The sequence below is a fragment of the Natator depressus genome, chromosome 12, assembly GCF_965152275.1.
Source record: "Natator depressus isolate rNatDep1 chromosome 12, rNatDep2.hap1, whole genome shotgun sequence".
NCBI classification, from domain to species: domain Eukaryota; kingdom Metazoa; phylum Chordata; order Testudines; family Cheloniidae; genus Natator; species Natator depressus.
This window is the reverse complement of record NC_134245.1, coordinates 23,149,260-23,163,884: the sequence shown is the minus strand read 5'-3', so window position 1 is coordinate 23,163,884 and position 14,625 is coordinate 23,149,260. Positions and strand designations below refer to the sequence as shown.

At 43.6% G+C, this 14,625-nt stretch overlaps 1 protein-coding gene across 1 annotated transcript in view; it reads left to right on the top strand.

Moving 5' to 3' along the window:
• LOC141996573 (neural-cadherin-like) overlaps positions 1 to 14,625 on the top strand; it is a 104,117-nt gene that overhangs the window by 80,783 nt on the left and 8,709 nt on the right. Inside the window, exons 24-30 of the mRNA XM_074968716.1 lie at positions 202 to 329; positions 7,071 to 7,198; positions 8,105 to 8,228; positions 9,514 to 9,694; positions 11,054 to 11,220; positions 11,859 to 12,123; positions 14,402 to 14,582. Coding sequence (XP_074824817.1) covers positions 202 to 329; positions 7,071 to 7,198; positions 8,105 to 8,228; positions 9,514 to 9,694; positions 11,054 to 11,220; positions 11,859 to 12,123; positions 14,402 to 14,582 — 1,174 coding nt within the window. The remainder of the gene's footprint in view (positions 1 to 201; positions 330 to 7,070; positions 7,199 to 8,104; positions 8,229 to 9,513; positions 9,695 to 11,053; positions 11,221 to 11,858; positions 12,124 to 14,401; positions 14,583 to 14,625) is intronic.

The window sequence follows — 14,625 nt, the reverse complement described above, 5'->3', positions numbered from 1 at the left end:
CAGACAATAACTTCTCCTACATAACACTAGCTATAGAATGTAACCACATAGTTCCTTCACTGAGCCCAGTAACCTGTGGTTGACAATAATTGTTAAACTAATCAAGTCAATACATACACCAACGTAGCAAAAGTAGAAAAATATATTTGCAGATAGATTTTTAAAAATGTAACTTGTTAATTTTTCTTGTTGGTCTTTTAGAACTTTCCAATGGCATTCCTGTGTTGAAAATCAATCATGGTGCAGGCACTGAGACGCTGCATTTCCCAAGTCACTTGAACTTGACTGACAAAAGATGGCATCGGCTTGAAGTCAGAACTAATGGTCAGGTCAGATACTTGTTTTCCACTTTATGGTTTTCTTACTTCCAGTTAGCTCTTGCATACACACAGAATTAGGAAGATATAAATGAGAAACTGGAAAATTGAGTGTTTCATTCCATATATACCTGTAGACCTGATGCACAATGTGAATATTGGGAGGATAGCACTATGAATTTCATAATCTATCCTTCTGCAGCTCCGCGTCTCCCACAGTTCTGTTACATATGGGCCAGTGGTTCTCAAACTGTGGTTCGGGACACCAAAGTGGGTCGGGACCCCATTTTAATGGGGTCACCAGGGCCAGTATTAGACTTGCTGGGACCAGGGGCTCAAGCTGAAGCCTGAGCTCCATCCCCACCTGGGGTATCGGGACTCAAGCTGCAGCCCCCTCTCCCCTTACTCGGGGTAGCAGGCTTGAGCTCCGTGCCCCCTCCCCAGGGGTCATGTAGTAACTTTGTTGTCAGAAGAGCTCACGGTGCAATGAAGTTTGAGGACCGCTGATATGGGCTATTTTCCTCCTGTCTGTAGTTTCCATAGCAGTTCAAAACTGTGGCATAGCCCGTGCTAGCCATGCTCATGCTCCCTTCTTCAGCTTTATGGTTCTGCCAGATCTTCTGCCTCTCCAGCAGCGGTCAAGTAACAGTTCACTTGTATTTTATATGTTTGGGGAGGTTTTTTGGGAGCGGGGGAATAGCAAACACCCTTTCTCTCTCTCCTGGATTGGGTATTGACCAGTGGGTTGGTTTCAGATACCTGGTACCTCCCTGCCAGCCTCCTCTGCCTTTCCTCCCCCCTACTCCCATATCCCCCCAAGGCATGGCATAGCTGTTGTGCAAACACTGAGCTAAATCAAAGTGGTGCCCTATTTGTGAGTCAACTTTTACAGGCCCTTTGGAGGGCAAATTGTGCCCTGCCTGTTCTCAGCCAGCTGACGCTTGCACTGCTAGGGCACAGGGTTCTGAGTTGGACAGGCACGTTGGGTCCCCCTGGCTCAAGAAACCAAGACTCCAGTAAAGAAATGCCCAATCTGGAGATGAAGAGCAGAGTAAGGAAAGACTCCAAAGAAAAAAAGGAGGATTTTATCCAACAAGCCCAAGGGATAAGGCCTGGGACAGAACAGGAATGGAGAAAGAAAAAGCCCTTACGGGGCCCCAGGTCCTGTCCCCAAGTCCTAAAATGAATCGTAAGTTCCCTAGAAAGGGAAGCAGGGCTCATACCCAGGTTTCTTTCTTCACGGGCCTCTTGAATCAGGGAACTCTGACTATTGACTGCCATCCTTGGTGCAGGAGGAGTGGGGCCCCAAGGGGAAGGACATTGAGGGAGACATATCCAGAGAGCTCAAGGCGCTGCATAAAGCAAACTTCTAACGCCCTGGCCACAGCTGGATGACAACACCTGCAAATAAGCCCAAAAGTCTAAAAATCTAAAAAGAGCAAAATGAGAAAGGTATTAAAAAACCTAAGAGATATTCATCCTCTGACTCTAACACAAATTCTACTGAGAAAGGGGATATTTCAGATTCAGGCTCAGAGCAGGACATGGAAAAATGCAGCAAAGGTTTTCCCCCCCTGAAATGTTTGAAACCATGTGCAGAAAAGTTGCCTCCACAATCCAGATCCAACTTGAGCAGCCAGTAGAGGACAAGCCTAAAGGCAAATACCTGCCTTCTAAGCCCTTGCTTGAGAGAGCAATCCCACTGCACCCATCCTTTGAGGATGTGAGCAGAGTGGAATGGGAAACGCCTGATAAGGATAAACACACAAGCAGGCACACATTTAGATATTAGAAGTTGCAAGAGCTAAAAATATGCTATGACCAAAAGTCAATGCTGCAGAAGCATCTCTAGCAAAAGATATGGTAATAAAATCTGAAGGGGATTTCTTTCCAAAGCTCTAACTGATAGAAAGGTGGAAGCCACGCTCAGAAGGGAATTTAAGGCTTCATCAGCCACTCTTAAAGCATCCCTGGCAGCTACATGATTTGCAAGAACCACAATGTCCTGGCTTGGATGATCTTAAGACCACGAAGGACCAAGACCATCCTGACTTCCAGCCTACACTTAAGGAAATTTCCCTAGCAACAGCTTTTGTGGCAGAATCCAACAAATGGACGCAATAAGATTTTTAGCCAGGGTCATGGCATCCAGCTCAGAGACACCACATCTGGCTTTGAAGGTTGATGCTCACTCTAAACAAAAGCCGTGCTCATCTAAAGTCACAGGCTCTCTGTTCTTTGGGGAAAAACTAGACAAAATAACGGCAAAAAGTGCTGCCAAACTGAAACCCTCCCTCCCCTCCCCACTCAGTGCTCCAAGGAGGATCTACAATCTCAGAAGCGGACAAAAATACTCCTTTTGTCCATCTTCTTCATGAAGGTACCAGAGGAAAGACATCAGCTATATCATGGGAAAATTCTGGAAGCAGGGATTGAGTGGAAAATCCAGAGGTGGATTGAGAGCCCACTGTGACAACAAAAGTGCCTCCACCAAGATCTGAATCTGGAGGCAGAATTTCCCACTTCTTAGAAGAACAGTCGCAGTCAACCACAGACAAGTGGGTAAGAGAGACGTTGAGTTGCCAACACTCCTTCAAACTAAGGTTCCCACCCCAACCCTCCTTCATCCACTTCTCCATCTCAGGTGACCCCATCAAATACAAGCTGGTGTTAAATGAAATCTCATGTCTCCTGGACATAGCAGCACTAGAAAGAGTTCCCTCAGAAGACAGATTCTTAAGACTATGCTCCATTTTCTTCATTGTCCAGAGTTATATAGGAGGTCACAGTGGTCCTGGATTTCAAGCAGCTCACCACTAGATGAAGAAAAATGAGATTTCAGATAGAGACCCTAGCTTTAACAGTAGTATCCCTGCTCCAAAGGAATTTTCTTGCTTCTGTGAACCTAGGAGATTCATATCTCCACATTCCCATACAGCCATGCTACCACTTACTGCTGAGATTTGTGTACAGCATGGTACACTAGCAGTATCAAATGCTTTTGTCAGCCCCCAGGGTCTTCATCAAGATGCCGGTGGTCATAATAGCCAGAGTAAGGTCTCAGAGTACTTACCTGTATCCCTTCCTAGATGATATCTTGATCAGAGCTCTGACCCAAGCCGTGGTGCACAGTGCCACAATCCAGATGCAGGATCTGCTTCAAGCACACAGATTTGTGATAAACACCAAGAAGAGCATTTTCACTCTCTCCACATAGATAGTTCATCTGGGAGTGGATATAGACCACTACGGCAAAAGTCTACCCATCACTGGTTAGATTCCACAAGATCCAGAACCTGATAACCATGCTGGTAAAGTGGGCAAGGCTGACCATAGCTCAGTGTCTAGTTAATTGGCCTCCTGGTTTCATGTATAGGAATCATCCTATGGGCAAAGTTCTATATCAGGTGCCTCCAGGTCTCTCCCCTGAAGGTATGGAATCATTCACCAGAACACATGCAAGATCGGGTACTGCTTCTGAACTAGGGGCTCATCTCTCTTTACAGTGGTGTGCAATCCCACAGAAAATCCCCAAGTGTCTTCCTAGCTGCATTCCAGACCCATAGGCACTCACAACCGATGCCAGCCTGACAGGATCTGGGGCATTGGATAGTGCAAGGTGCTGGGAACCCCAGGGAAAGGAGCCATAACATCAATCTGTTGGAGCTCAGAGCTGTCAAGATGAGCCCAATGGAAGTTCCAGAACTACCTAGACAGCAAACTTGTTCTGGTCCAATTGGACAATATGGCCATTATGGTGTATATCAACAACCAAGGGGAATGAGGAATTTAACCCTACACGCAAAAGCAGTGGAGATAATGGAATAGGCAGACAGGACCCTCTCTTCCTATAAAAGGAAAGCTGAACCAAAAGGCAGACTGGTTCTGCAGGTGCACACTCAGCAACACAGCATGATGTCTGAATCAGGGAGTCTTCACTCTGATTTCTCAGTACTTTACCAGGGAAGCAGACCCCAAATCCCTGGGGATGGATGCTGTTTTTGCACAAATGGTCACAAGGCCTGCTATACACATTCTCACCATTTCCACTTCTAGGAAAAGTGATCCAGAAAATAAGGCAAGGAGAAACAAAAGTGAAAGTGTTAGCTCTGCACTGGCAAAAGAGACTATGGTTTTCCAATCTGATAGAACTGGAATTAGAACCACCATTGCAGCTACCAGTGAGACTAGAGATCCTTTACCAAGACCCATCCACCATCCAGGCCTAGCCTGTCTACAACTGACAGTCTGGCTATTGAGGGGGAAACATTAGCTTCATTAGGGCTGTTTTCCAAAGTGATTGGAACTCTCTTCTTCTCCAGGTGAGCTTCAACTACCTGCCTGTAGATGCAAGCCATGTATTTCATGCCTGCATGACCAACTGGCTGTGCGTTGCCCAACTGGCAGCCACTGGGCTGGATCTGCACTGTGGGACGATTCCATCTGGCCCCCATGGAGGACGCTCTGCACTGTATGACCTGACCCACACCATATGAGTGAGGTCATGCTGCATGGAGGGATGCCGTTTTGGACCGCGTAAGGCATGCAAGTATTGTTGCATGCCTTACTAAAACTGTCATGACTTGCCACTTCAACGCTAAAGGCCTAATACTCCATGTGGACAAGGTTTAGCTCGTGTCAAAAACAGCAAAAATCTCAAGGATTCTGATATTGCAGTTACCCCATACATATCAGAATCATGAGACACACTGAGCTGCAGAATGTTAAATTTCTTATCTGGCAATTACCTTTCTGCTAGCAGCGTCTCACACACTTCTAAACTCCCTGATTGGCTTCCTAGCCAAGGGACAATATTTAATTTTGATAGCTATGCTTGTAGGCTATAGCCTACTGTAGTTTACTTGTTCACATTGATGTTATTATTACTAATCACAGCTTTAGAATGAATCATCTGGCAGCAAGCTGGAGAAGGTAGAGTGGCTAACATGGGCTGTCCAACAGCTTTGAACTGCCTCTGGAAACTGCAGACAGGAGGGAATAGCCCATATGTATCAGAGTTGTGGGAGACTCTGCTAGCAGAAAGGAAATTATCTGGTAAGACATTTACTGATCTTATACATTTGCACAGTTTAGGGTCAGATTTTTTTTAAAAATAGGCATACAAATACATGCAATTTGTAGATGCAATGTTAATTTTCACAAATAAACTAACATCTTTGTAGTCTCAACTCAGTTAATTGTGTGCACAAATGTGCCAAATTATCCATTTGCAAATGCAATTATCCATTTTGTGAGTGTGACTATTGTAATCAAATGCACGAATTAAATGCACAGTTGCATGTCCATTTCTTCGTGTTTTTATATATTGCCTTTGGTTGTAATATAGAAAATGGCACAGAAAATGGCAAAACCCTTTATTGATCAGGACACACAGACAAATGAACACAAGACACAGAGGATAGATTTTAAACAACAGGGTACAACTTTAGGTATTTAACACTGGGGAGGGGCATTCCTGTTCTCTCACGCCAGGAGATTATCTGAGTTCAGGATACCATACAACCAGTAATTTGGGGTAGACCTGCCTGTGCCTTCCCCTAGGACTCAATTCACTTCCAAATCCTCTTCATCTCCCCCTAATTGTGTGTGTGTGTGGGGGGGGAGGGGTAGAGATTACCAGGACCTCAGTCAGCGAAGACTTCAGGTCTCCCCTTTTTTCCATAGGCAAAAGGACCACCAGTGCAGTGCTGGGTCCCACTTGTTTCTGGAAGACTGGTCCTTTTTAGTCTTATCTGTGCTGGCCACTGAGGACACCGCCAATTAGTATCACATTTAGGGTCACATCCTGAGCCACACTACTTGGTAGCGATTTCTAGAATTGCCAGCTTTGGTTGGATGAATTCCTGGAGATTTTATCACATGACATAATTTTTAATTAAAGATTAATCTTTCATTCCTGGAGACTCCAGGACAATCCTTGAGGGTTGGCAAACATAGCGATTTCCTGCCTGGATCCAGTCCCTAAGGTCATGGAGCCAAATGTCTGCCCCCACATCAAGAGAGGAACTTTGTCACCCCTAAAAAGCTTGTGCCTTGAATATTGGATGTCTCTGTGTGTGATCTCTGAGCCACCTACTCTGAAAATTAAACTAGCCAGTTCCCAGTTAACATTTTTTTCAGGCCCTGGGCTGGATTGACAGCTTCCTGCCAAACTCGCTTTGCAAGCAACCTTTACCAAACCAGACTTGTGTGTAACCTCCACTCTCTAATCAATTCCACATCCCTCTGAATGCTAATTCTTAAATTCAGTCTGGTGCAAGCCCCAAGATCATTTACACTAAGGTGAAAAATTAGGACATTTGGTGGCTGCAGTCCGGCCGTCGTCAAGTGAGAAGGAGCGTGAGCTGATCGGCCATATCATCACAGGCATACAGCTTCAGCCTTGAATCTCAGTTGTAATCCACCTGCTGACCTAGTCACCATCTCGCTGGCCCAATGCGCAATAGAAAGCCTGCAGATCCAGACATTGACCCTCCTCACAATGTCTCCTGCAATCACAAATGACTAGGTTAGTGTGGGCCCCTGGCATGGCCCAGCAACCTACTGGTAGGGTGAATATAGGTCCTATAACACTCCGATTTCCAGCGCCCAGTTGCCCAGAACTGCCATTTGCATAGTGCAAGGGAGAGGGAAATGGCTAAAACTTCAGTACAATATTTGAAGCAGTTCAGTGAAGCACAGTGTAATTCTTCATTTTATGGTATGACAGTAGCCTTATATGTTTTGGTGCAGGATGTTCGATTCACTTTGGATCGTTGCAGTGCAGCTATCGTTTCAGAGATAGAGGGACCAGGTAAATGGTTGTCAACTGAAGACCGCACAAACTGTGAGGTCACGGAGACTATTCCACAAAGAGGAAGGTAACAGTGCACTTCTGGAGATTAACTGAAAAATAATTTAATATCTTTGAACATCTAATTCATAAAGATGAAAGCAGGGTTGTTAATGCTTCAGAAGACATCTGTGGATTTCTACAGTGTCTTCTATCCAAGGATCTCAAAGCGCTATACAAACATTAATGAACTAACCTACCTCAGAGGTTGTGGTATGCTCAAGGTCATAGATCAAGTCTGTAGTAGATCCAGGAACAGAATCCATATCTCCTGTACTATGCTTTTACCACAGGATTATTCTCCCTCACCCGACAGACACTCCTTAATTATTAAACAGTTATTGGACATGTTACTCCAAACCTTACTAACAAATTTGTTCCATTGACTTTAAACGGAGCAGGGTTGGACCCCAACTAAATCAGATTTTATTTGCTCAATACTGTAAATCTTGTAAATTCTCAATTAAAACTAGTAACAAACATAAATGTGTAAGGGCAAATTTAGCTGTCAATTATACAAGTGTAAATCTGGAGTAATTCCAGCCCTACACTTCTGTGATTGTATGACTTCAGTAAGATTACCTTAATGGTGCCAATCTATATAATTGAGAGTAATTTGTAATCCTGAAGTCTGATTCCTAGATTGTAACACCTTAAAACTCCCACCACTTCAGTGCTAAACTTGAAAATGCCATATGTAATCCTTAGGGCCAAATTCTCTTCTGGGTGACTCCATTGTTTTCAGTGGAGTTACACTAGCAGAGAATTTGGTTTTTAGTTTTTCTTATCCTTGTAGAAAGTTGCCATTCCTCAAATTTATTCTTTGGAAATGCAAGAGTGGTGTTATTTATCTTCCCTATACTGCGGTGTATGTATTTTAAGGTAAAACATGCCCATTCATATTCATTTTTATTATGCATCTCACTGTTCAAAGGTATTTGGATGTGATCCAAGTTCTTCAGCTGGGTGGTGTAAAAGAATCAATTCCGTATTCATACCCTCAGTTACAGCACAAGCATTTTACTGGCTGCCTGCGCAATTTAATATTGGATACTCAGGTAAGAGAGGATGTGTCATGATTTTTGCATTTGTAAAGATGTATCACTTTTGGGTCTAGAGTTTTAGGAATTTTGTATGAGAAATGGGATTTGTATTCTGAAGATGTAGGCACTCTTCTGGTTCTGATTAGTAATGGACTGACCCCATAAGGGTTTAGTAGCTCCCTGCAGAATTGGCCCTATAGTGCATCTCTTATTTTCAATGAGTTGCCTACATACTTATTTTTTACCCTTTTTTGAGCAATTGTTATATGTTCAGCAGCAGAAATGTACAAGATATGTTGTTTACATTGAATAGCAAATAGAGAATTTAATGTTAAGGTCTTAGGCTGATGAGTCATTTCAAATAACACTAAATCATGGGAAAGTAGTTGTCATTAGGACTCTTGAGTAGGCTGTAACCTTCACAAATTGCCATAAAGGTGATCATTTTGCTTAGCAACGCTATGAAGATGTAGAAGCTAGGTAAATTTGTTACCATATATAAAGCAATAGAATATACCATTTATGGGTTTAATGACAGTTGGCATCTCTGATTCACACTGAGGCCAGCCAGCTTAATGAAATGTGTTGTCATTTGTGCTTCTCTGGCAATGTGGGAGTCCACTGGGGAACAGCAAAAGCCAGCTTCCAGTCTGTTATAATGTTGGTTGAACAGTTAGATGAAACTTTAGAGGCACACATCATGGCTTCAGATACACATGTGCAGCTCCCATTAAAGTAAACCACCACTTGGGGTTTTTTCTGTTAAATGTCAGATTCATGTCAGCTTATATCAGGCACAATGGTATTGGCTTTTTTTTTTTTTCATGGATAGTATAATTAACATAAAAACCTCTCTCTTACCTGGAAGCAGATGTTTCTGTGAGACCCAGACTGTGCTGTTGTTTATCTCCTTCTGTCCCACCTTCTATTGTTTATCCATCTGTCCTGCCAGGTAACATTCCCTAACTCCCCCACAAAGAATTTCTGAATGTTAATGAAATATATAGAGACCCATGCCAGCTTTATTTTAAATGTTGGAGTTTTCCTTTAGTCAGTGTGTGTTGCTTGAGCATATCCGTATGCAAAATATGACCCTTGTTGTTTAATATTTAAAAGTCAAACATTTATTAAACATGTCAAAAAACTAGTGCCTTTTAAAACAAAACATGGCTTCAGCTCTACCAAAGAGAGAAATTAGAGTTATACAGACAGTGTGGTGTAGTGTAGCTATTGATCTCTGGGATAAAGTTTAACTGCTTGTTAAAATGAAGTCACAATGTTCTCTGATTTTCTCTTTAAGGTGTATGACCTTGAATCTCCTGCAGAGTCCCTGAATAGCTCCCCTGGCTGTGCACTGACAGATGGGAGCTGTGAGGCCACGGGCTCCTCTTCCTGTGGCATTCATGGGAGATGTCTTGGCGAGTGGGCCTCATTCAGCTGTCACTGTTTGCCAGGTTACTATGGCTACAGATGTGATAAAGGTGAAGTCTTTTTTTCTCTATGATGTTGTTGATGGCTGTGATGGTGCAGTTTATGGAACAGTATGCTTAAGATGTTCACAGTTAATGACACTTTTGATAAGGCTTTGAACATACTGATTGCCCAGGATCATATTCTAATTTTTTGGTTGGGCATTTTTTGTTAATCCCACCCCTCATTTTAATTCCTTTGTGAAATGTCTTCCTCATCACCAGATCGTCTCTTTTACACTGATGGTATCTATGCAACTGGGTGTGGTGTTCTGTCCTATCTGGTGGCACCAAGACCACTTAGAGAGAGGTGAGTCCGCTCTACAGCCTTAGCTAAGAGCCAGTTGGCTTTTAGCTCATGCAGTAGAGGCTCATTCACTAAACTCCAGAGGCTCCAGGTTTGATCCCGCCCGCCATCGACTAGGGTCTGTCGGTGTTACACACTCACTGAGTAATTGGGATGGGACAGAATCAGAATTGCTGAGTTGCGTGTCATAAGCACTGTACTGCTAACATCAAAAGGATATTATTTTCTAGGGCCAAGAGGTCTGTGTTTTTGGTGCAGGAGGATCTGAGTTCCATCCCTGCTGTCTCCAGGTGGCCAATGTTTGCAGCAAAGTGACAACCATAAAGTCCTAGGTGGCCACAGATTTGTTACACTGATTTAAATGTGTCCTCATCCTCTTCCCATTGTCTTGGTCAGAGACTGTGGGCAGACAGGAGAGATTGTGTTTGATCTGCATCCTAAAGCAGGAGTTCAAAAAGGAATTCAGTCGATTGCTGGAGAAAAAGAAGAGCTAATTGAGCAAAAGTAAAAGGCATTTCCATTGTGTTGCTAAATGAGGCCTTATCTAACGTGTTAATTTTAAAGGCGCTGCTGTAAACATGCTTTAAAAACAATTAAAGTATTCATTTCTAGTTATGGAGCTACATGGACTGGTCCTTGGTCAGCAGGCTGGGAAAAGAGGAGGAGTGCTGGGGAGGCACTGGGCTCAGTCACTTGGGCAGGGATCCCTGTGCAGAAAATATGCTCAGTCCCTGGGGGAAGGAGCAGTGTGAGGGAGGACCTCCTGTTACTTTCTGTTAACCCCCTCTGAGCATTTTAAACAGCAGCATTAACAGGATCCAGATGGAGATGCGCTTAACCCTACTCAGTGGATGAATCTACCATGTCTTTGAAAATGAAGGCAGGGAAGAGCTACTGGGAGAGCAGTGGCAAAGTCTTGAAGGACTTCCCCAAAAAGGCATGTTATGTCAGCACTGGAGACCATTTCACTGGGCTGTTTACACTAATTTGGAGAAATTCTTTATTTTACTTACATCGCTCTTTTCCTGCTTAGGGTAATTTTTAAAAGTTTTTGAATTTCTTAGTTGCCAAAGAATACTCCTTTGGGCCAGGGAGCCACATTCGGTATCTGCTTCCTGTTGCTGTGCCTGCCCGCAGGACGCTGTTAGAGGTGACGGTCAGGACACGACAGCCCAATAGTGTCATCATGAGCATGTCTTCCCGAGCCAAGGATGAACACATCACCCTGCAGGTTAGTGAATAGTCTTGGACAATCACAGCACAGAGTGAATTCAGTTCCAGCTCATGTGTAGCCCAGTGAAACATGGATAAGAGAGTACTTTTGTGCTGTACGCTACCCTAGCAAGTAAAATACTACTTGAAAATCTGTACTGTACAATTCTGTTAATTCATGCTAGTGAAGTGGGCCTGATTCTCCACTAGTTAAACTGACTGTACACTTGTGTCATCCCATTGGCTGCAGTGGAGTTACATCGGTGTAAAATGGGATCAGAACAGTGATCCATCTAGTCCAGTGTCCCCATCTAATATCCCATCACAGGCCATTGGGCCTATTTACCATGAATATTTAATTACCAAAACCATGTTATCCCATCATACCATCTCCTCCATAAACTTATCGAGTTTAAATCTTAAAGCCAAATAGATCTTTTGCCCCCACTGCTTCCTTTGGAAGGCTATTCCAAAACTTGGACTGAACTGGCAACATAGATGTGACAGAATCACATTCCTAACCCCCTGAGCCAGTCTGTTGTCTTTGTCTAAGTTTAAGTAAACGTTTTTGTCAAGATCATTCATTAGTTAAAAGAAGTTTGGTTGAAGTAACTTGACAGATCAAATACAGGACTGATTGTGATTTTCTTCCACAAGGTTGTTCAGGGATTCTTAATGGTCTCATATAACCTGGGCGATGGAGACTATGCTGTAAACCTTCCCTCCTACAACATTGATAATGGTGAGTGGCATCATATCACCCTGGAGAGAATTGAAAACGAATTTACCCTTCGCCTTTATGAAGGAGGTGGGAAGAGAGAAATCCTAAGAGCAGCAGGAGTATGCAAAGAGATTGTGATTGATCCCAGTAGGCTGGTCCTTGGAAACACTTACCCTGTCAATCAGAACCGAAGTTTTCAAGGTAAGAAACTCTTGGTTTAACTGGGGCATAAGAATGTAGAAGGCCTATTGGTATGATGTGTGCACATTAAGTGAAGTTCACTTTCTCGGCACAAAGCCTGAGTTGAACGGATTTTTTGCAAGGCAGCTTTGTGGGGATTTGTCAAGAAAGTCAAAATCCACCCATACCTAGGGGAAAGGTACAGGAAAAGCCCCATCCACAGCTTATACTTTAGCCACTGGGCTAAAACAAGGGCAGTGACTCCTGCATACCACCTATCCAGAGGTTTGTGGCAACAGGTTCTGTGTATAATTGGAAATCCACTGGTTTCAACCCTCTCCAGTCGTACTGCAAATTTCCCTCCTGAATTAGATATGCAAGCCTGGATCTGCCCTGTGCATCCATTTTGCAGCTGCCCACGCCTAAAAAGCAGAACCGTAGCAGTTCTCTACATTTGGGGCATCTGTTGCCCCTACACTGCTGGGTGAATTACCTTCTTGTGAGAAGTATTGTTCATTGCTAGGACCCTACTAAATTCACAGCCATGAAAAATGTGTCACGGACTGTGAAATCTGGTTTCCCACTGTGAAATCTGGTCTTTTGTGTGCTTTTACCCTATACTATACAGATTTTAGGGGGGAGACCAGCGTTTCTCAAATTGGGGGTCCTGACTCAAAAGGGAGCTGCAGGTGGAGTCACAAGGTTATTTTAGTGGGGTCATGGTATTGCCACCCTTACTTCTGCACTGCCCTCAGAGCTGGGCAGCCAGAGAGTTATTGGCCAGGCACCCAGCTCTGAAGGCAGCTATTGGCCAGGCACCCAGCTCTGAAGGCAGCATCCCACCAGTAGCAGCAGAGATGTAAGGGTGGCAATATCATACCATGCCATCCTTACTTCTGCCTTGCTGCTGGTGGTGGCTCTGCCTTCAGAGCTGGGCTCCCGGCCAGCAGTCGCTGCTCTCCAGCTGCTCAGGCCTGTAGGCAGCACTGCCACAAGCAGCAGTGCAGAAGTAAGGGTAGCAGTACCGCAACCCCTCCCCACCAAACTCCTTTTTGCGTCAGGACCCCTACAATTACAACACCATGAAATTTTGGATTTAAATAGCTGAAATAATGAAATTTATGATTTTTAAAATCCTGTAACCATTGAGTTGACCAAAATGGACCATGAATTTGGTAGGGCCCTATTCATTGCACAGCACATTGCAAAACAGATTTTCTTAACTTTAAACGCTGCTAGGAAAAGAGCAATAGGCTATGTGGATTTTGGATTACTGAGGCTCAGGTCTCCCAGCTGAAAGATTATAATGGTGTCAACTGGAACTTCCACTAGGACAGGCTAAAATGTTCCTTAAACTAGAGTTAAGTTTTAAATATGTATCAACAACTGATTGGAAAAGGTCTTAATATAATGTTGTAGATTAAAATGCAAACAACTCTCATGGAAACAGAAAATGCGAAGTTAAGGTTACAAAAAGGGGAAGCAGAGAAACATGGAGCCATGGGTACCAAAACCAACCTTTACTGTGCCCTCATATTTCCACTCATCCTCCATGCAGGTGTGGGATTGTACTGTATCTTCAATATTGGCATACAATCCACATACCCCACTACACTGTACAATACTGCACAGACAAACGTATATTCTGTGCATCACACATCTGCCATCTTCATGACCAGAGGTTGGCCTTCAGTTAATCCTCCTGTGACAAGACAGTAACATCTCTGGGGAGAGAAGGGATGCTCTGGTGGGTGAAACATAGGAGAGGGAGTCCCAAAACCTGGTGTGACATATGTGCACCTGGGTCCTACATTCTGTTTACAAATGCAGTCAGTATTGTAATTTTTTATTGGTAGTGCATCCCCAGCCTCCTCAATCATTATTGGTCTTTTTTTTTCTTGTATGAAAGAGAACCTTAATATAGTTCTTTTTCACACACACACCATGAGACACAGGTAAACACTGGAGGAGCACACTCTCTCTCCTTCTTGTGATTTGAACCCTCCCTTAGAAATCATAGTAAAATGGTGAATTGGTAACTGGCACAGGTGTCTTTCACTCAATCAGCTAGGGAGCTGGATAATAATCGGGATGCAACTCCAAAATTTGGATATTGGGATCTGGCCCATATCTAATGGGATGGATCAAACTCCCCTAAAGTTTTGGAAAATAACTTTGTGGCTTCGGCCCATCTCTAAATATAACATATGCTCAGTCTGATAGTACTGACAGCTGTTTCAAATAGTTCTTCTTGCTGAATAGCTTTCAAAACCCAAGTCCCTTTTGTTTTTTGCCTTAGGATGTATGAAGGATGTCAGATTTAATAACTACAGGCTGCCTCTGGATACTCATACTAAGGAGCTGGTGTCAGTATTAAGTGCCCAAGGAGTGAAAGAAGGCTGCTCTTCAGAGGCTTGTAGGAACAACTCCTGTAGCCAGCCATTTATTTGTATTGACTTGTGGATGATGCATGAATGCAGGTAATTGGGGGAAGCAAAAGCATAAAAAATGCCACGGCAACGT